Below are 23,591 nucleotides of genomic sequence, written 5' to 3'. Positions count from 1 at the left end.
CTTCTCAAAGAATTTACAATCTAGCAACTATTTACCCCAAGCTTCTCATATCCAAGAATCTTAACCTAAAACTGAACCCCAGAGTCCTAACTACCTCCATACTTAAAATCATAGCACACCCTTGTATCCAATAGTCTTAGCCCATTCACATACCCCAGAGTCCCTGCTAACAATTGCTTTACTTCAAAGAGAAATGCTTCTTCCAACCCACCCATGTATCTTGGAGCTGTAGTATAACTCATGCATCTCACAGTCCTAGCTAACCTCTTTATCTCAGACCCCTAGATCACCCTATACTGTACAATCCTAAATCCAATCTTGTACCCCCAAATCCTTTCCCACCCTGTACTCTAAGTGTAAAGTTTCCGGTGTGACTTCCTTTACGTGCACCTACATAGCTAAAAAAAATGTAGAAGGAACCGGGAAGAAAAATCTGTACAAAAAAAGCGAGGTCATTGTTGTAAGTACTTAAAATTCTACAGATTCTACAGTGGTTTCCAAGTGACCTAATGGTGCTTAGAAAAGATAGCCATAGCTCTGGACAGTTCAACTACCTCCCAATCAGATGTGTGTTGGTCGCCCGGTGATATCAAGTGGACACTACAAAAAGTAACAGCTACAGATATTGTATTTTTTATTGTTTTCTGAACTTCTGGAACCATTTTATGCTGTTGGTTAGAGCTGGGGTACATTGATTTGTGCCCCAATCTCTAATGAACATGGTCTGTGATGTTGGTTAACTTTCTGTTGAGATACTTACTTTTCATTTTTTTTTTGTTCATTAACATTATCCATTCAACACATAGAGTCAGATTACAAGTGGTGTGCTACATTTTTTTTAACCTTTATATAATTTTTTTATTAATATTTATATGCATAATTTTGTATCAGATAGTGTATATGAGTGTAACACTTTATTTTAATGTATTTATGTTGTGTTTGGTGCACATATCTTTTAACCCTTACATTTTACACTAAGGGGACGAATGATCATTGTGCGAGTTGACATGATCCAATATTGCGAATCATGTCCGCTGCACATCGATAAATGCTGACAGCATGAACTCTCGGCATTTATCATTGCACCAGCAGTTCTTGTGAACTGCTGGTGCAATACCGCCCCCTGAAGATTCTCGGCCAATCGGCTGCTAGGGGGGGTGTCAATCAACCCGATCGTATTGGTTTGGGTTGATTTCCGCCAATGTCTGTCCACTGCCTCAGAGCAGGCAGACAGGTTATGGAGCAGCTTCATAACTTGTGTTCCCGGCGAGCGTGAAGGCTCGCCAGAAACACGGGGCATCAACCTCCATATGGAGCTTAATAAATATTCCCCTAGGTCTTCATTTGCACAAACCCCCTGTGCTCTAATTTAGTTTGCCCTAGATCAAATACCTGTAATACTTGTGCAAGGTAGAATGCACCACTTGTAATCTAGATCACAGTGTTTAAGTTACATTTTGACATTACCTGGCTGAATTGCTGTTCTCTTAAATGACCTTGGGAGACTGAAAGAGAAGTTCCTCCCTGGCTGTGTGGTTTCTCCTCTATCACAGACACTCTTGGACCTTTTCTTGCACTCTACAGAAAGTCGGTCTTTGCAATGTTTGTGGCAGGTGACCCCACAAGCTGTGAAGAAATAGACAAATAGTGTCAAAGGAAAACTAATAAAAACTTGGGTTGCATTGTAAACATTATTAATGCTTAATAATACTGTAAATGTGTTGTATTGTGTAAGAACATTATCACTTAGTCAATAAACAGTACCTGGATCATGCAAGTAAAAGAGTAATTCCCAAATGTATTTCATTCTATTGGGGGTGACTATATGTTAACACTACTAAGTAGGGATGTCTTTAATAATTATTTTCATCTTTACTACTTAAATGTTACTATGCAGATGGTGCATAACATAATGCAGTTAAAATGTTGTAAACTTCACTAAAATGTACAGAGGTAAACCCTTGTATCTCAGGCAGTATTAACAAATAACCTGTCCTTAGCTGATGGTAACAGTCTATTGACGATATTTTAAAAGCACCATAAGGGTTCATGCTAGTTTGGTGCAATATAATATCTGGTTATGGTTATTATAGATTATGGCCCCTATTTAAGAAAGTCTTTGTGACCGCTGCTTCAAAACTGCTGTTTCTGGCGAGCCTGCAGGCTCACCAGAAACATGGGGCATCAAGCTCCATTCGGAGCTTGATAGATAGGCCCCTATGGCTGAAGAGAATTAGGTATAAAATGTGGCTAACTCGGTTAATTGGCCAACTGCAGTCCTTGTTTGAACCATATGGTTCTGATTTTGAATCCTGCAAAGTTAAAACCATCTTCTTCTCCTTCAGATATCAAAATATATAAATATACCATTAAGTCAAGTAGTAATCAAAATTATGGTTCATTATTGATTAATTCTAAGTGATGAGTTTTAATTTAATGTGCTCTTAGTTAAATTTGGTAGAAAAACTGAGCAAAGATTATTATGTTAAATAATTGTTATTGATAATAATATTATAGTCATACCATAGACTTGCTCATTATTTAATACATTTAAAGGGACAGTCTAGGCCAAAATAAACTTTCATGATTCAGATAGAGCATGTAATTTTAAACAATTTTCCAATTTACTTTTATCACCAATTTTGCTTTGTTCTCTTGGTATTCTTAGTTGAAAGCTTAACCTAGGAGGTTCATATGCTAATTTCTTAGACCTTGAAGCCCACCTCTTTCAGATTGCATTTTAACAGTTTTTCACCACTAGAGGGTGTTAGTTCACGTATTTCATATAGATAACACTGTGCTCGTGCACGAGAAGTTATCTGGGAGCAGGCACCAATTGGCTAGACTGCAGGTCTGTCAAAAAAACTGAAAAAAGGGGCAGTTTGCAGAGGCTTAGATACAACATAATCACAGAGGTTAAAAGTGTATTATTATAACTGTGTTGGTTATGCAAAACTGGGAAATGGGTAATAAAGGGATTATCTATCTTTTAAAACAATAAAAATTCTGGTGTAGACTGTCCCTTTAATATAATGTCAGCATTCCAAAGATTAACCATGATGGGACATTAAAGACCATCTTATTCAAGGGTTAAGTTGAGCTTGAACACATGGGATCGGAGTTCCTGCACTATTTTTGCAGGTGGAACTAAGTTCCCTTCTGGACAGACAACAGAAATGTTTCAGTAAACACTGCTGCTGCTGGTGGTGGAAGGAGCTGGAGCAAAGTCTGGTTAGAGTGATAGTGAGATCCTCTAGTAATTGGCACTAACACTTCCTACAATACACTAAGGGGCCTATTTATCAAAGCGTCAACTATGTTGCATTCGCCGAAGTCAATACAGTTGCCAGACATCGCTGACGCGGACCTGATTATGATCTCCATATTTATCAAAAAAAGCCATCAAAAACATGCGCGTCAAGTACGGTGCAAAGCGCATCAGACTGATGTTAACTAACAGTCATCGATGTTGTGGTTATTCAAGTTTTTCCCAACTTTATTTATACCATTTCATTACTGTCCATGAACAAGCACATTTCTATAAAGCTAATCTTTCATTTTTCACCTGTTAATGTCCAAGAAAGTGATTGATTTATACCTCAACAAAAAATATCTCATAGAAAGTTATTTTTTTATATTGACTTGTTATATGATACTTTCACAGAAATTAATGTGTATTTGTATTTCTAGAAGTCATATTTTTTATTTATTTTTTTTTAAATTATTATTAATGCTAGAATTTGTACATATATCCTTGCACATATTTGTGTATATATATATATATATATATATATATATATATATATATATATATATATATATATATATATATATATATATATATATACAAATATATATATATATATCTACATTTGTCTCTTATGATTGGCTAAATAGATGTGTTCAGCTAGCTGCCAGTAGTGCAATGTTGTTCCTTCAGCAAATGATAACAAGAGAATGAAGCAAATTTGATAATAGAAGTAAATTGGAAAGTTGTTTAAAATTGTATGTTCTATCCAAATCATAAAATAATATTTTGGGGTTTCCTGTCCCTTTAAGAGCTGGGCCAGTTTTCTCTCTGTACCTGTGTAACCCCTCCTGATTGCAATCTATTTTTAAAAACCACCCCTACACAGGTGTTATAAAATGGACTGGCATATAAGATGACATTTCTTACTAAAAAAGAAATTCAAGAGAAGGAAGAAATACAATGAACATATAATGCCAGTAAAGAGGTGATTTTAATTTCTGCTGTATCTGAATCATGACAGTTTAATGTTAGGTGGGCTATCCCTTTGAGCTATCAGCTTAAGATTATATTGAATCAAACATCAATTCAAATTTCAAAATCCTTGTCTAAAATATTACACTGTGTGTCCTAATGTCAGCATCAATGTTTATCTTTAATACTAATTTCACATATACATACTTTCAAAGTATAATACACAACGTAACAAATGGCACTTACAAGTTCTGATGAGTGATCAATAACACAAGTATCGAGCAATTTGATTCGTTAGTGATAGTTTATAATGTGTATTTGAATCATATTGGCTGATGTCATAAATCAGGTGATTATGCATATTCCAATCAAAAGTGGTGTAAAAAATCACTAGTGTGTGGGTTATTTAGGAGATTGCATCATAATTGGTGCAAAAAGTGTTGAGTCAAATATGGCGCTAAGTGGAGAGTGTGACTTTTATTACATGGCTTAAACATGGGGCACATAGATTTTTCCAACTAATAAAAACGAAGTTAGCTATATTATGTTGTGTATTTATTTCATTTTTATCTCTATATCTATTAGTGCAACAAGTTTTGGGCAAAACTTTGCACCAAATATGTAGAAACTAGTCCTAAAGCCCAGGCACACGGGCCATTTCTTGCAGTACAGCGGTTCCACCCCTTGCTCTCTATCTCCCCCTCTCTTTTGCTCTTTCTCTCCCCCCTCTCTTTTGATCTCTCTCCCCCCCTCTCTTTTGCTCTGTCTCTCCCCCCTCTGTTTTTCTCTCTCTCTACCCCTCTCTTTTTCTCTCTCGCTCTCTCCCTCCCCCATCTCTTTGCTCTCGCTCTCTCCCCCTCTCTTTTGCCCTCTCTCCCCTTGTCTTTTGTTCTCTATCCCCCTCTTTTTTGTTTTCTCTCTCTCTCCCCCTCTATTTTGCTCTCTCTCTCTCCCATTCTTCTGCTCTCTCTCTCTCTCTCCCGTTCTCTTTTGCTCTCTCTCCCCTCTGTTTTGCTCTCTCCCCCTCTCTTTTGCTCTCTCTCTAACCCCTCTCTTTTGCTCTCTCTTCCATCCCTCTTTTTCTCTCTTCCCCCCCTCTCTTTTGCTCTCTCTCCCCCTCTCTTTTGCTCTCTCTCCTGCCTCTCTTGTGATCTCTCTCCCCCTGTCTTTTGCTCTCTCCCCCCCCTCTTTTTTGCTTTCTCTCTCCCCCCTCTATTTTGCTCTCTCTCTCCCCCTTTCTTTTGCTCTCTCTCCCTCTCTTTTGCTCTCTCTCCCTCTCTTTTGCTCTCTGTCCCCTCTCTTTTGCTCTCTCTTTCCCTCTCTCTCTTTTGCTCTCTCTCCCCCTCTCTTTTGCTCTCTCTGCCCCCTCTGTTTCTCTCTCTCTCCCCCACTCACTTTTGCTTTCTCTTTCTCCCCCTCTATTTTGCTCTCTCTCCCCTCTCTCTTTTGCTCTCTCTGCCCTCTCTCTTTGGCTCTCTCTTCCGTCTCTTTGGCTTTCTCTCTTCCCCCTCTTTGGCTTTCTCTCTTCCCCCTCTTTGCCTTCCTCTCTCCACCTCTCATTTGGTCTCTGTCTCCCTCTATCTTTTGCTCTCTCTGCCCCCTCTCTTTTGCTCTCTCTTCCCCCTCTCTTTGGCTTTCTCTCTTCCCCCTCTTTGGCTTTCTCTCGTCCCTCTCTTTGGCTCTCTCTCTTCCCTCTCTTTGGCTCTCTCTCTCCCCCTCTCTTTTGCTCTCTCTCTCCCCCTCTCTTTTGCTCTCTCTCTCCCCCTCTCTTTTGCTCTCTCTGCCCCCTCTCTTTTTCTCTCTCTCTCCCCCTCTCTTTTGCTTTCTCTGCTCCCTCTCTTTGGCTTTCTCTCTTCCCTCTCTTTGGCTCTCTCTTTCCCCCCAATCTTTGGCTTTCTCTCCACCTCTTTTGCCTCTCTCTTGCAGCCACGGCCAATCCTGGCCATTCACGCCCCCACCGTGGTGCCCCGCCCGGACACGCCCCATAACGGTGCTCCCGTAGGCCACGCTCACCAGACCACCCCCCATTGCGGCGCCCCATCTGGCCACGCCTCTCGCCCTGACCAGCCACACCCCCATTGCGGCACTCCCGCCAGCCACACCACTCCACCTCTGCTGTCAGGATCCTAAAGGCCAGGTGTGTTTGTCCTCGCGCAGTCTCTACTGCGCATGACAGCTTCGGACAAACACATTTGGCCTTTTATATTATAGGATAATATTGTCCCCTTGCTTTGTAATGAGAGACAAATTTGTAGCATAATCCATAAGTAGTAATGTATTTTACATTTTTATCCCTATATCTACTAGTGCACCAAATGTGGAGCAATAATATTGTTTGATTTAGAAAGGGTATACAATTGTAATACAGTTTATAATTTACTTTTATTATGTAATATACTTCATTCTCTTGCAGCATCGAACATAAGCTTTCTGTGTTTTCAGACTCCCATTGAGTTCTATGGCATCCATGGCCTCAAGGGTGGCGGATTGAAAACTAGGTACACTGAGTCGGAAAAGACGCAAGCGTAAATGTACAATTTTTGATAACTTAGTGAGAGCTTCAAATAGTTTTGAATAGGAGGGTGAATGAACACAATTCCGCTTGAATACCACAGGTTTTAAACTCACATCGATCTGTGTCGGATTGAAATCGCGGGATCGTATTTTACGTCACAAATTTCAACATTTGCCGACTTGACGCTTTAATAACTACAGCGGATCAATCTCGCGACAATTTACGATGCGGAATTCCAGCGTATTTTCAGTTGACGTTTCATAAATAGCCCCCTAAATGTAAGCCTGTCAGCGGTCCTGCTGTAAGATCACCCCACACTGTGTGGAACACATGGTGCTTACATTTCTGTGTGGCTTGCTCTGGGGTTATTTAAATCCCCTCAGCAGAAATAAGACTATTGCCCCTTAAGTGGGTGAGACTCTCTGACAGCGGAGGAGTCTCAGGCCCAAAGGCAACCATTTAACGCTTCATTGGATTTAATTTGGTTTCATTAACCAAAATGTATAGATTATAAACATTTAAATACAGTGCGTGTGTATAAAAATGATTAATTGTGAGGGGCGTAGAAGTCTTAGTGAGTTCACACACTTTTTTTTGTAGGACTTGACCCCTGATCTTAATAGTGTTGAGCTGATTAGCTCAGCAAGCCTGGCACACAGATGTACGTAGCTGTATATGGGGGAACAGCTCAAACACTGATAGTGATAGAATGGGGAAATGGCAGCAATACCGTACAGGGAGTACTGCACAAAACAAGGTAATTCTACCATGCATCCCTAGACTTTATTTCTGGTGCATAATGTAGCTGCCACTCTTACCGAATGCTACACATGAGGAACCAAGATGAGAATGATATTTGAGTATTATATCCAAGGTCCTTTAGGGTGGAGTTTTTGCTACTTTTTTTAGATTACAAGTGGCTCACTAACATTAGTGCATGTGCGATATTAAAATATTGTGCGCATATTACAAGTTGAAACTAAATGCGACCGCACAAGCACAAACTAAGTTTGCGTTCATCGGGTTAGTGCGACTGAAGACCTCTGGTAAAGGGTTTGGGCAATATTAAAAGTTGCATTAATCACAACATAAATACATTAAATTAAAATGTTAAACTCAAATATACACTATCTAATAAAAATAAAGTCATATTAATATTAAAAAAGTTCCAATGGTTGAAAGATATAGGATATAAGACAAGGTATTTTAATGGAAAAGGCTATATTGTATATAAACATACATATACATGTATAAATAAAAAGAGAGAAGCGCTCAACCTGGGAACGAACAATAGCATAATAGCTTGTTCTGTGGCTAGTCACCACCCAAGAAGCAGACTCTTTTTGTTCAACATGTGCCTTTCACAGAGAAGAACTTTCCTGAAGCATATCAGTCTGATCCTGACTTCACAGTACAGTCCAGCCCAGCCCCGAAATACCAGGCAATCCTTCTCTGAACAAGAGAAACAGCAAAACCCCAGACGTACGTTTCAGCCTATTGTTGGCCTTGTCAGTGAGGTGCAGCCATATCCCTCTAGGCACACTGAGCAACGGGTTCACGTCTGGATTTGTCAGGGGTTGCTGTGTTCCTTGTTCAGAGAGGAATTGCCTGGTATTTTGGCGCTGGACTGACCATAATAGGCGGGATCAGACTGATATACTACAGGAAAGTTCTTCTCTGTGAAAAGCATTACTGGGCTACAAGAAGCTGCACACAGGTGGTAAATCGCCAAAGAACAGGCTAAAAATGGTATTGAGCCAGTTGTTCATTCCTGTGAGTGTGCTTCTCTCTGTGTGTATACATATACATGTGTATGTATGTATGTATGTATATATACATATGTATATATGTGTATACATGTGTATTTATATTTATATGTGTATATATGTATACATATATACACATATATACACACATGTATTCCACTCAAATACCTGAAAACAAGAAAAATAATTTGTATTCAATTTTAATATTTAATAATGTGTTTTATTGTGTATTTATTGTAAATATTTTACACAAATGTTCTTTACATGCAGGAAAATTTTCGATTTATTTTTAAGATAGATATTCCTATATATATTTTCAGACATATTATTAAATATTAAAATTGAATACAAATGATTTTTCTTGTTTTCAGGTATTTGAGTGGCAAGGGCTCCAGGTTAAACGCCTGTTAGGAGATGGGATTGTTGGGACCGCATGGGGGAAACGATTAGATCCATACTACTCTAATTGACAACGGATGTTTGCTATGTTGCAACAGGCTGCGGTACTGTTAAACTACCTAGATGACTACCAATGGTTAATATTGCAACGGTATCCCAGCAGTAGTAACTGACTAGATAACAATGTGATGAGAGCAATATATAGGGGCTGATTTATCACAGCCCGTATGGGGCCATATACACCTATTTCTGTGCGAGCCTTCAGGATTGCCGGAAACAGAAGTTAAGAAACAGCGGTCTTAAGCTCCTTAACTTGTCCGCTACCTCTGAGGCGGCGGACAGCAATCCACCCGATCACATACGATCGGATGGATTGACACCCCCTGCTAGCAACTAATGTGCAGGGGGCATGGGGCCGCATTGCACAAGCATTTCTAGTGAAATGCTTGTGCAATAATAAATGCCAACAGCGTATGCTGTCGGCATTTATCGATGTGCGGCAGACATGATCGCTACAGCAGATTATGTACGTTCGCACTTTCATAAATTGGCCCCATAATCTCTTAATCCAGTTACACAGTTTGTTAACCCTCATGAAGAGGGGAAAAAGGTTATAATATATCCTGGAGTATACAGGGGAATGCTATTAACGGGTGTAGCGCTATTTATTTCAAGCTTTTAAACTTGCTCCTTTTGAGGCTGCTTATACCATATACATTAGTCTTTGTCTTGAGCGCCTCCTATAGTATATATATTAGTCTTTGTCTTGAGCGCCTCCTATAGTATATATATTAGTCTTTGTCTTGAGCGCCTCCTATAGGATATATATTATTTTTTGTCTTGAGCGCCTCTAATAGGATATATATTAGTCTTTGTCTTGAGCGCCTCCTATAGGATATATATTAGTCTTTGTCTTGAGCGCCTCCTATAGGATATATATTAGTATTTGTCTTGAGCACCTCCTATAGGATATATATTATTTTTTGTCTTGAGCGCCTCCTATAGGATATATATTAGTCTTTGTCCTGAGCGCCTCCTATAGGATATATATTATTTTTTGTCTTGAGCGCCTCCAATAGTATATATATTAGTCTTTGTCTTGAGCGCCTCCTATAGGATATATATTATTTTTTGTCTTGAGCGCCAACTATAGGATATATATTAGTCTTTGTCTTGAGCTCCTCCTATAGGATATATATTAGTATTTGTCTTGAGCACCTCCTATAGGATATATATTATTTTTTGTCTTGAGCGCCTCCTATAGTATATATATTAGTCTTTGTCTTGAGCGCCTCCTATAGGATATATATTATTTTTTGTCTTGAGCGCCTCCTATAGGATATATATTAGTCTTTGTCTTGAGCGCCTCCTATAGGATATATATTAGTATTTGTCTTGAGCACCTCCTATAGGATATATATTATTTTTTGTCTTGAGCGCCTCCTATAGGATATATATTAGTCTTTGTCCTGAGCGCCTCCTATAGGATATATATTATTTTTTGTCTTGAGCGCCTCCTATAGTATATATATTAGTCTTTGTCTTGAGCGCCTCCTATAGGATATATATTATTTTTTGTCTTGAGCGCCTCCTATAGGATATATATTAGTCTTTGTCTTGAGCGCCTCCTATAGGATATATATTAGTATTTGTCTTGAGCACCTCCTATAGGATATATATTATTTTTTGTCTTGAGCGCCTCCTATAGTATATATATTAGTTTTTGTCTTGAGCGCCTCCTATAGGATATATATTAGTCTTTGTCTTGAGCGCCTCCTATAGGATATATATTATTTTTTGTCTTGAGCGCCTCCTATAGTATATATATTAGTCTTTGTCTTGAGCGCCTCCTATAGCATATATATATTTTTTTTGTCTTGAGCGCCTCCTATAGGATATATATTAGTCTTTGTCTTGAGCGCCTCCTATAGGATATATATTAGTATTTGTCTTGAGCGCCTCCTATAGGATATACATTAGTCTTTGTCTTGAGCGCCTCCTATAGGATATATATTAGTCTTTGTCTTGAGTGCCTCCTATAGGATATATATTATTTTTTGTCTTGAGCGCCTCCTATAGGATATATATTAGTCTTTGTCTTGAGCGCCTCATATAGGATATATATTAGTCTTTGTCTTGAGTGCCTCCTATAGGATATATATGTATTTGTCTTGAGCGCCTCCTATAGGATATGTATTAATCTTTGTCTTGAGCGCCTCCTATAGGATATATATTAGTCTTTGTCTTGAGCGCCTCCTATAGGATATATATTAGACTTTGTCTTGAGCGCCTCTAATAGGATATATATTAGTCTTTGTCTTGAGCGCCTCCTATAGGATATATATTAGTCTTTGTCTTGAGTGCCTCCTATAGGATATATATTAGTCTTTGTCTTGAGTGCCTCCTATAGGATATATATTAGTCTTTGTCTTGAGCGCCTCCTATAAGATATATATTAGTCTTTGTCTTGAGTGCCTCCTATATGATATATATTGGTTTTTGCCATATTGGAAACAACATCATTGTTTAATGGTTCATAGATTCACAAGATATACACTGTGGAACAGTTAACTCTAACACGCGTTTAATCACACAATACAATAAAATGTATTACTGAGTGATTATACCAAGTCTAAATCGAGGGGTCATTCTCAAACATTTTTGAGTTATTTGGTCCTACAAGCTGATACTTACTGGCAGTCTGCCAAAACCAATATAGCAGCGTCACCTATTTGTTTATAATAGCTCCATTGCAGTGAATCTGATACTATAAAGACATTCAATCCATTTTAAACCATATATTATAGCTAATCTGCAGGGAATAAGAGCCTAATACTTACAAGGTTTAACCCTGTACACCCCCCTAGTTGGTATCACTATTTCAAAACCATTGAGACTAACTATTTGTTTAACACTAGTGAATGTATTTCTTTCTCACTAACAGCAATTGACCTAGCAACTCTCACTCAATGGCCCATATTTATCATAGGTCTTGCAGACCTGATCCGACAGTGCAGATCAGGTCCGCAAGACCTCGCTAAATGCGGAGAACAATACGCTCTCCCCATTTAACATTGCACCAGCAGCTCACAAGAGCTGCTGGTGAAACGTCACCCCCTGCTGACTCGCGGCCAATCGACCGCCAGCAGGGAGGTGTCAATCAACCCAATCAAATACGATTGATTTCCGGCGATTCCTGTCCACCTGCTCAGAGCAAGGCGGACAGGGTTATGGAGCAGCGGTCTTTAGACCACTTTATGGAGCAGCTGTCTTTAGACCGCTTTATGGAGCAGCTGTCTTTAGACCGCTGCTTCATAACTTGTGTTTCTGGTGAGTCTGAAGACTCGTCAGAAACACGGACCCACAAGCTCCCTACAGGGCTTGTTAAATGGGCCCCCGTTTATCTATACTGTATATTTTTTCTTGTGGTCTATACTTATTTACAATCCTGGTCTTACTGGAAAGTTACCTAACCGCAAGTTGTGACTGGATCTTATACCAATCCCTCATACTTTAATAGAGTTGCAGAATCTGTTGGCGCTCTACAAATAACCGATAATAATAATAATAATAATAAATAGAGTTATTTCCCATTTTTAATTTGTATATTAAAGGGACAGTCTACACCAGAATATTTATTGTTTTAAAAGATAGATAATCCCTTTATTACCCATTCCCTAGTTTTCCATAACCAAAGCTGTTATAATAATGCACTTTTTACCTCTGTGATTATCTTGTATCTAAGCCTATGCAAACTGCCCCCTTATTTCAGTTATTTTGAAAGACTTACATTTTAGTCAATCAGTGCTTGGTCCTAGCAACTCCACGTGTGTGAACACAGTGTTATCTATATGACACACATGAACTAACACCCTCTAGTGGTGAAAAACTGTCAAAATGCCCTGAGATTAGAGGCGGCCTTCAAGGACTTAGAAATTAGCATATGAACCTCCTAGATTTAGCTTTCAACTAAGAATACCAAGAGAACAAAACAAAATCGGTGATAAAAGTAAATTGGAAAAAAAAATTAAATTGCATGCCCTAGTCAATTTTCATTTACAATTCCTAATTTTCTAATATATTTGGGCATTAAAAAATAATTGGCTAGATCACGAGTTTTTGTCGGTAAGGCTTGCGGGGCTAACGCTCCTTTTTTTCTTACCGCTCCCTTTAAACAATGCTGGTATTACGAGTTTTCTTTAAGCCAGCGTTAGCCTCAAAAAAGAGAGCGTTGAGCAAAATTTAGCTCCACATCTCACCTCGATACCAGCGTTGCTTATGGTAGCGGTGAGCTGGCTAAACGTGCTCGTGCACGATTTCCCCATAGGAAACAATGGGGCTGAGCTGGCTTTAAAAAAACCTAACACCTGCAAAAAAGCAGCGTTCAGCTCCTAACGCAGCCCCATTGTTTCCGATGGGAAAATAAAAAATATGTCTACACCTAACACCCTAACATGAACCCCGAGTCTAAACGCCCCTAATCTTACACTTATTAACCCCTAATCTGCCGCCCGACATCCTCGCCACCTACATTATATTATTAACCTCTAATCTGCCGCTCCGGACACCGCCACCACCTACATTATACTTATAAACTCCTAATCTGCTGCCCCCAAAATCGCTGACACATACATTATAGTTATTAACCCCTAATATGCCCCCCTAACGTCGCTGCAACTATATTAAATTTATTAATTCCTAATCTGCCGCTGCCAACGTCGCCGCCACTATAATAAAGTTATTAACCCCTAAACCTAAGTCTAACCCTAACCCCCCCTAACAAAAATAATTTAAATTAAACGAAATTAATTTAACATAATTAAATAAATTAATCCTTTTTAAAACTAAATAATTACCGATAAAATAAACCCTAAGCTTGCTACAATATAACTAATAGTTACATTGTAGCTAGCTTAGGGTTTATTTTTATTTTACAGGTAACTTTGTATTTATTTTAACTAGGTACAATAGTTATTAAATAGTTATTAGCTATTTAATAACTACCTAGCTAAAATAAGTACAAAATTGCCTGTAAAGTAAATCCTAATCTAAGTTACAATTACACCTAACACTACACTATCATTAAACTAATTACCAAAACTAACTACAATTAATTACAATTAAATGAAATAAACTAAATTACGGAAAAAAAACACTAAATTACAGAAAAAAAATAATTACAAGAATTTTAAACTAATTACACCTAATCTAATCCCCCTAATAAAATAAAAAAGCCCCCCAAAATAATAAAAACATAATTTATGTAAGAACTTACCTGATAAATTCATTTCTTTCATATTAGCAAGAGTCCATGAGCTAGTGACGTATGGGATATACATTCCTACCAGGAGGGGCAAAGTTTCCCAAACCTCAAAATGCCTATAAATACACCCCTCACCACACCCACAATTCAGTTTAACGAATAGCCAAGAAGTGGGGTGATAAAAAAGTGCGAAAGCATATAAAATAAGGAATTGGAATAATTGTGCTTTATACAAAATCATAACCACCACAAAAAAGGGCGGGCCTCATGGACTCTTGCTAATATGAAAGAAATGAATTTATCAGGTAAGTTCTTACATAAATTATGTTTTCTTTCATGTAATTAGCAAGAGTCCATGAGCCAGTGACGTATGGGATAATGATTACCCAAGATGTGGATCTTTCCACACAAGAGTCACTAGAGAGGGAGGGATAAAATAAAGACAGCCAATTCCTGCTGAAAATAATCCACACCCAAAATAAAGTTTAACGAAAAACATAAGCAGAAGATTCAAACTGAAACCGCTGCCTGAAGTACTTTTCTACCAAAAACTGCTTCAGAAGAAGAAAATACATCAAAATGGTAGAATTTAGTAAAAGTATGCAAAGAGGACCAGGTTGCTGCTTTGCAAATCTGATCAACCGAAGCTTCATTCCTAAACGCCCAGGAAGTAGAAACTGACCTAGTAGAATGAGCTGTAATTCTCTGAGGCGGAGTTTTACCCGACTCAACATAGGCAAGATGAATTAAAGATTTCAACCAAGATGCCAAAGAAATGGCAGAAGCTTTCTGGCCTTTTCTAGAACCGGAAAAGATAACAAATAGACTAGAAGTCTTTCGGAAAGATTTAGTAGCTACAACATAATATTTCAAAGCTCTAACAACATCCAAAGAATGCAACGATTTCTCCTTAGAATTCTTAGGATTAGGACATAATGAAGGAACCCCAATTTCTCTACTAATGTTGTTGGAATTCACAACTTAGGTAAAAATTCAAAAGAAGTTCGCAACACCGCCTTATCCTGATGAAAAATCAGAAAAGGAGACTCACAAGAAAGAGCAGATAATTCAGAAACTCTTCTGGCAGAAGAGATGGCCAAAAGGAACAAAACTTTCCAAGAAAGTAATTTAATGTCCAATGAATGCATAGGTTCAAACGGAGGAGCTTGAAGAGCCCCCAGAACCAAATTCAAACTCCAAGGAGGAGAAATTGACTTAATGACAGGTTTTATACGAACCAAAGCTTGTACAAAACAATGAATATCAGGAAGAATAGCAATCTTTCTGTGAAAAAGAACAGAAAGAGCAGAGATTTGTCCTTTCAAGGAAGTTGCGGACAAACCTTTATCTAAACCATCCTGAAGAAACTGTAAAATTCTCGGAATTCTAAAAGAATGCCAAGAAAAATGATGAGAAATACACCAAGAAATATAAGTCTTCCAGACTCTATAATATATCTCTCTAGATACAGATTTACGAGCCTGTAACATAGTATTAATCACAGAGTCAGAGAAACCTCTTTGACGAAGAATCAAGCGTTCAATCTCCATACCTTTAAATTTAAGGATTTCAGATCCTGATGGAAAAAAGGACCTTGTGACAGAAGGTCTGGTCTTAACGGAAGAGTCCACGGTTGGCAAGAGGCCATCCGGACAAGATCCGCATACCAAAACCTGTGAGGCCATGCCGGAGCTACCAGCAGAACAAACGAGCATTCCTTCAGAATCTTGGAGATTACTCTTGGAAGAAGAACTAGAGGCGGAAAGATATAGGCAGGATGATACTTCCAAGGAAGTGATAACGCATCCACTGCCTCCGCCTGAGGATCCCGGGATCTGGACAGATACCTGGGAAGTTTCTTGTTTAGATGGGACGCCATCAAATCTATTTCTGGAAGTTCCCACATTTGAACGATCTGAAGAAATACCTCTGGGTGAAGAGACCATTTGCCCGGATGCAACGTTTGGCGACTGAGATAATCCGCTTCCCAATTGTCTACACCTGGGATATCCTCCTGAGATTCCCAAACTCCTTGTGCCATCAGAGATCCCCACACAGCTCCCCAACCTGTGAGACTTGCATCTGTTGAAATTACAGTTCAGGTCGGAAGCACAAAAGAAGCCCCCTGAATTAAACGATGGTGATCTGTCCACCACGTTAGAGAGTGTCGAACAATCGGTTTCAAAGATATTAATTGAGATATCTTTGTGTAATCCTTGCACCATTGATTCAGCATACAAAGCTGAAGAGGTCGCATGTGAAAACGAGCAAAGGGGATCGCGTCCGATGCAGCAGTCATAAGACCTAGAATTTCCATGCATAAGGCTACCGAAGGGAATGATTGTGACTGAAGGTTTCGACAAGCTGCAATCAGTTTTAGACGTCTCTTGTCTGTTAAAGACAGCGTCATGGACACTGAATCTATTTGGAAACCCAGAAAGGTTACCCTTGTCTGAGGAATCAATGAACTTTTTGGTAAATTGATCCTCCAACCATGATCTTGAAGAAACAACACAAGTCGATTCGTATGAAATTCTGCTAAATGTAAAGACTGAGCAAGTACCAAGATATCGTCCAAATAAGGAAATACCACAATACCCTGTTCTCTGATTACAGACAGAAGGGCACCGAGAACCTTTGTAAAAATTCTTGGAGCTGTAGCTAGGCCAAACGGCAGAGCCACAAACTGGTAATGCTTGTCCAGAAAAGAGAATCTCAGGAACCGATAATGATCTGGATGAATCGGAATATGCAGATATGCATCCTGTAAATCTATTGTGGACATATAATTCCCTTGCTGAACAAAAGGCAAGATAGTCCTTACAGTTACCATCTTGAACGTTGGTATCCTTACATAACGATTCAATATTTTTAGATCCAGAACTGGTCTGAAGGAATTCTCCTTCTTTGGTACAATGAAGAGATTTGAATAAAACCCCATCCCCTGTTCCTGAACTGGAACTGGCATAATTACTCCAGTCAACTCTAGATCTGAAACACAATTCAGAAATGCTTGAGCTTTTACTGGATTTACTGGGACACGGGAAAGAAAAAATCTCTTTGCAGGAGGTCTCATCTTGAAACCAATTCTGTACCCTTCTGAAACAATGTTCTGAATCCAAAGATTGTGAACAGAATTGATCCAAATTTCTTTGAAAAAACGTAACCTGCCCCCTACCAGCTGAGCTGGAATGAGGGCTGCACCTTCATGTGGACTTAGAAGCAGGCTTTGCCTTTCTGGCTGGCTTGGATTTATTCCAGATTGGAGATGGTTTCCAAACTGAAACCGCTCCTGAGGATGAAGGATCAGGCTTTTGTTCTTTGTTGAAACGAAAGGAACGAAAACGATTATTAGCTCTGTTTTTACCCTTAGATTTTTTATCCTGTGGTAAAAAAGTTCCTTTCCCACCAGTAACAGTTGAAATAATAGAATCCAACTGAGAACCAAATAATTTGTTACCCTGGAAAGAAATGGAAAGTAGAGTTGATTTAGAAGCCATATCAGCATTCCAAGTCTTAAGCCATAAAGCTCTTCTAGCTAAAATAGCTAGAGACATAAACCTGACATCAACTCTGATAATATCAAAGATGGCATCACAGATAAAATTATAAGCATGCTGAAGAAGAATAATAATATCATGAGAATCATGATGTGTTACTTGTTGCGCTAAAGTTTCCAACCAAAAAGTTGAAGCTGCAGCAACATCAGCCAAAGATATAGCAGGTCTAAGAAGATTACCTGAACACAGATAAGCTTTTCTTAGAAAGGATTCAATTTTCCTATCTAAAGGATCCTTAAACGAAGTATCATCTGACGTAGGAATAGTAGTACGTTTAGCAAGGGTAGAAATAGCCCCATCAACTTTAGGGATTTTGTCCCAAAATTCTAATCTGTCAGACGGCACAGGATATAATTGCTTAAAACGTTTAGAAGGAGTAAATGAATTACCCAATTTATCCCATTCTTTGGAAATTACTGCAGAAATAGCATTAGGAACAGGAAAAACTTCTGGAATAACCACAGGAGATTTAAATACCTTATCCAAACGTTTAGAATTAGTATCAAGAGGACCAGAATCCTCTATTTCTAAAGCAATTAGAACTTCTTTAAGTAAAGAACGAATAAATTCCATTTTAAATAAATATGAAGATTTATCAGCATCAATCTCTGAGACAGAATCCTCTGAACCAGAAGAGTCATCAGAATCAGAATGATGATGTTCATTTAAAAATTCATCTGTAGGGAGAGAAGTTTTAAAAGATTTTTTACGTTTACTAGAAGGAGAAATAACAGACATAGCCTTCTTTATGGATTCAGAAACAAAATCTCTTATGTTATCAGGAACATTCTGCACCTTAGATGTTGAAGGAACTGCAACAGGCAATGGTACTTTACTAAAGGAAATATTATCTGCATTAACAAGTTTGTCATGACAATCAATACAAACAACAGCTGGAGGAATAGCTACCAAAAGTTTACAGCAGATACACTTCGCTTTGGTAGATCCAGCACTAGACAGCGATTTTCCTGTAGTATCTTCTGACTCAGATGCAACGTGAGACATCTTGCAATATGTAAGAGAAAAAACAACAACATATAAAGCAAAATTGATCAAATTCCTTAAATGACAGTTTCAGGAATGGGAAAAAATGCCAAAGAACAAGCTTCTAGCAACCAGAAGCAATGAAAAATGAGACTTAAATAATGTGGAGACAAAAGCGACGCCCATATTTTTTAGCGCCAAATAAGACGCCCACATTATTTGGCGCCTAAATGCTTTTGGCGCCAAAAATGACGCCACATCCGGAACGCCGACATTTTTTGCGCAAAATAACGTCAAAAAATGACGCAACTTCCGGCGACACGTATGACGCCGGAAACGGAAAATAATTTTTGCGCCAAAAAAGTCTGTGCCAAGAATGACGCAATAAAATGAAGCATTTTCAGCCCCCGCGAGCCTAACAGCCCACAGGGAAAAAGAGTCAAATTTTTTGAAGGTAAGAAAAAAAGATTAAATCAAATGCATTATCCCAAATATGAAACTGACTGTCTGAAAATAAGGAAAGTTGAACATTCTGAGTCAAGGCAAATAAATGTTTGAATACATATATTTAGAACTTTATAAACAAAGTGCCCAACCATAGCTTAGAGTGTCACAGAAAATAAGACTTACTTACCCCAGGACACTCATCTACATGTTTGTAGAAAGCCAAACCAGTACTGAAACGAGAATCAGCAGAGGTAATGGTATATATAAGAGTATATCGTCGATCTGAAAAGGGAGGTAAGAGATGAATCTCTACGACCGATAACAGAGAACCTATGAAATAGACCCCGTAGAAGGAGATCACTGTATTCAAATAGGCAATACTCTCCTCACATCCCTCTGACATTCACTGCACGCTGAGAGGAAAACCGGGCTCCAACTTGCTGCGGAGCGCATATCAACGTAGAATCTAGCACAAACTTACTTCACCACCTCCATCGGAGGCAAAGTTTGTAAAACTGAATTGTGGGTGTGGTGAGGGGTGTATTCATAGGCATTTTAAGGTTTGGGAAACTTTGCCCCTCCTGGTAGGAATGTATATCCCATACGTCACTAGCTCATGGACTCTTGCTAATTACATGAAAGAAATTTCCCTACCCTATACTAAATTACAAAATAACCCTTAAAAGGGCCTTTTGCGGGGCATTGTCCCAAAGTAATCAGCTCTTTTACCTGGAAAAAAAAGAATACCAATTCACCCAGCCGTGCACAAGTGGTCCTCCAGAGGGTCCGAAGTCTTCATCCGATCGGGGCAGAAGAGGTCCTCCAGATGGCAGAAGTCTTCATCCGATCGGGGCAGAAGAGGTCCTCCAGAGGGTCCGAAGTCTTCATCCGATCGGGGCAGAAGAGGTCCTCCAGATGGCAGAAGTCTTCATCCGATCGGGGCAGAAGAGGTCCTCCAGATGGCAGAAGGCTTCATCGAGGCGGCAATGCCCCGCAAAAGGCCCTTTTAAGGGCTATTTGTAATTTAGTATAGGGTAGGGAAATTTTATTATTTTGGGGGGCTTTTTTATTTTATCAGGGGGATTAGATTAGGTGTAATTTAGTTTATTTCATTTAATTGTAATTAATTGTAGGTAGTTTAGGTTATTAGTTTAATGATAGTGTAGTGTTAGGTTTAATTGTAACTTAGGTTAGGGTTTATTTTACAGGTAATTTTGTTCTTATTTTAGCTAGGTAGTTATTAAATAGTTAATAACTATTTAATAGCTATTGTACCTAGTTAAAATAAATACAAAGTTGCCTGTAAAATAAAAATAAACCCTAAGATAGCTACAATGTAACTATTAGTTATATTGTAGCTATCTTAGGGTTTATTTTATCAGTAAGTATTTCGTTTTAAATAGGATTAATTTATTTAATTATGTTAAATTAATTTCGTTTAATTTAAATTATATTTAAGTTAGGGGGGGTTAGGGTTAGACTTAGGTTTAGGGGTTAAAAACTTTATTATAGTAGCGGCGACGTTGGGGTCGGAAGATTAGGGGTTAATAATTGTAGGTAGGTGTCGCCGAAGTTGGGGGGGGGGCAGATTAGGGGTTAATAAAATGTAACTAGTGTTTGCGAGGCGGGAGTGCGGTGGTTTAGAGGTTAATACATTTATTAAAGTGGCGGTGATGTCCGGTCGGCAGATTAGGGGTTAATAATTGTAGGTAGGTTGCGGCGACGTTGGGGGCGGCAGATTTGGGGTTAATAAATATAATGTAGGTGTCAGCGATGTTAGGGGCAGCAGATTATGGGTTCATAGGTATAATGTAGGTGGCGGCGATGTCCGTTCAGCAGATTAGGGGTTAAAAAAATGTATTATAGTTAATAGGTAGTTTATGGGTGTTAGTGTACTTTTTAGCACTTTAGTTAAGAGCTTTATGTTCCGGCGTTAGCCCATAAAACTCTTAACTACTGACTTTTAAATGCGGTCGGAGTCTTGCCAGGAGAGGGTCTACAGCTCACTTCTTCCAAGACTCGTAATACCGGCGTTAGGCAAATCCCATTAAAAAGATAGGATACGCAATTGACGTAAGGGGACGTAAGGGGATTTGCGGTAGCCTCGAGTCGCGGAATAAAAGTGAGCGGTACACCTGTACCTGTCAGACTCGTAATACCAGCGGGCGTTAAAAAGCAGCGTTGGGACCTCTCAAAGCTGCTTTTTAAGGCTAACGCAAGACTCGTGATCTAGGCGAAATATATATATATATATATATATATATGGTCTTTTTAAGTGAATATTTAATAAATCAAGCGTGAAGTTTTGGGGACACACTCCCCTTCCTCAGACAAAGGAAGGGGAGTGTGTCCCCGAAACGTCACGCTTAATTTATTAAATATTCACTTGAAAAGACCAGAAAGTGCTTTCTTTCATCTATATACATACCTGCTTGCACCCTGGCATTCAAATTTTGGAAGTGAGAGTGCTCTCTTTGAACATTATATATATATAGATCAAACTCTTAAAAGATAGTATAACCTGTGTATCTCATTGTTGGGGAAAGTACATTTAATTAAAATAATGATTCTACCTAAAATCTTATATCCTCTAAATATGTTACCATTACTGATCCCAAGGAAAGATATTGATAGAATAAATAGAATTTTTCATAGTTTTTTTTTTTTTTTGGGGGGGGGAAGAAAACCAGAATAAGTTTAGATAAAATGAAACAACTGATACCCCCAATAAAAAAAATATATATTTATTGCTATATAAAAAAATACACGCTATCCAGATCCTGTGCACACTTTTAAAATGCTTGTGCACTCGCCTGGAGTGAATGATGGTAGTAAGAACACAGCTTAGAAGGAGCAGTGGCTGCGGGCCCCCTAAGAGGATGGGCCCGGTAGCAGTCGTGACCCTGCACCCCCTTTAGTTACATCCCTGAGGGGAACCCTTAGAGAATGACATTGTAATCTACAAACTAATAAACACATAGTTAAATTCTCACCTCGACATTTAAGACCCTTCTTATAAATTCCAAGTATCTATAACGGAGATGGTTAGAATTAGTTACACAACATCACATATATGTGGCAGCCTTAAAGGGTGATTCAGATAGAGCAGCAATTTTAACAACTTTCTTCATTCTATTGGTATCTTTATTTGAATGTAAGCTTAGGAGCCGGACCATTTTAGTTCAGCACCTGGGTAGCGCTTGATGATACTATTTACTACATTTAGCCACCAATCAGCAAGCTCTACCCAGGTTCTGAACCAAAAATGGTCTGGCTCCTAAGCTGAGTCTTGCTTTTTCAAATAAAGATACCAAGAGAATGAATAAAACTTGATAATAGGAGTACATTAATAAAATTGCAGCTCTATCTGAATCATGAAAGAAAACATTTGGGTTTAGTGTCCCTTTAATACATTCAGCAAATGACAAACAAAAATAAAATGATACAACTGCATGAGCAAGTCTAACAAACGTCATCTAATTCTATAACATTTAGTGTTATGTTATAAAGCAGGACGCAGATGTTCATATGAATAAAGCCAGCACTTTTCACGTACCAGGTTCCGGCAGTGATGACACGACACAGGCCGAAGGAAAGTTCTCTCTGAAAAATTATGGATAAATCCCATTTTACAATCCAACACGGAGCTAGCTCTTAGGAAATATGTGGTCATTTCCTGTTTACTTATTTTCCCATCTCTACATAAAAAGAGACAAAAGATTACTCAGCGCTAAATTATGGCTTGTGACTGATGGTTATCTGTAGCCCTATAGACAGGCATCTTACATAGGTAATCTGGCAACGTATAAAGTCACTGAATACTGACAAAACCATTCACATTTGTACACAAGCCACAAATATACATGAAAAAATACTAAGCCGTCAGAATCTTACAGCAATGTATATGATAGCCATAGCTTAAAGGGACAGTCAAAAATAAACATTCATGAATTAGATATGTCATTTTAAACAACTTTACAATTCATTTTTATCATCAATTTTGCTTTGTTCTCTTGGTATTCTTAGTTGAAAGCTAAACCTAGGTAGACTCATATACAAATTTCTTAGACATTGAAGGCTGCCTCTTATCTGACTGCATTTTGACATTTTTTCACAACTAGAGGGTGTTAGTTCATGTGTGCCCTATAGATAACATTGAGCTCACACACATGAAGTTATCTAGGAGTCAACACTGATTGGCTAAAATGCAAGTCTGACAAAAGAACTGAGATAAGGGGCAGTCTGCAGAGGCTTAGATACAAGTTAATCACAGAGGTAAAAAGTATATTAATATAACGGTGTTGGTTATGCAAAATTGGGGAATGGTAAATAAATGGATTATCTATTTATACAATAACATTGTTGGTATAGACTGTCCCTTTAATAGAACTGGCTGTGATCACAGGAAAAGAGCTGATGTGTATGTATAGTATAA

General features: G+C 38.5%; 1 protein-coding gene across 2 annotated transcripts in view; it reads right to left on the bottom strand.

The window, feature by feature from the left end:
- Positions 1 to 23,591, bottom strand: part of RASGRP2 (RAS guanyl releasing protein 2) — a 139,613-nt gene that overhangs the window by 6,740 nt on the left and 109,282 nt on the right. For both annotated transcript variants that reach the window (XM_053719988.1, XM_053719989.1), the window contains 3 exons: positions 22,713 to 22,854; positions 22,150 to 22,186; positions 1,468 to 1,626 (listed from right to left, as the gene is read on the bottom strand). In XM_053719988.1, the coding sequence (XP_053575963.1) occupies positions 1,468 to 1,626; positions 22,150 to 22,186; positions 22,713 to 22,854 (338 nt within the window). The remainder of the gene's footprint in view (positions 1 to 1,467; positions 1,627 to 22,149; positions 22,187 to 22,712; positions 22,855 to 23,591) is intronic.

The sequence above is a fragment of the Bombina bombina genome, chromosome 7, assembly GCF_027579735.1.
Source record: "Bombina bombina isolate aBomBom1 chromosome 7, aBomBom1.pri, whole genome shotgun sequence".
In the NCBI taxonomy this organism is placed as follows: Eukaryota; Metazoa; Chordata; class Amphibia; order Anura; family Bombinatoridae; genus Bombina; species Bombina bombina.
Note: the sequence above shows the minus strand (reverse complement) of the source record. Positions and strands in the feature narration are given on the sequence as shown.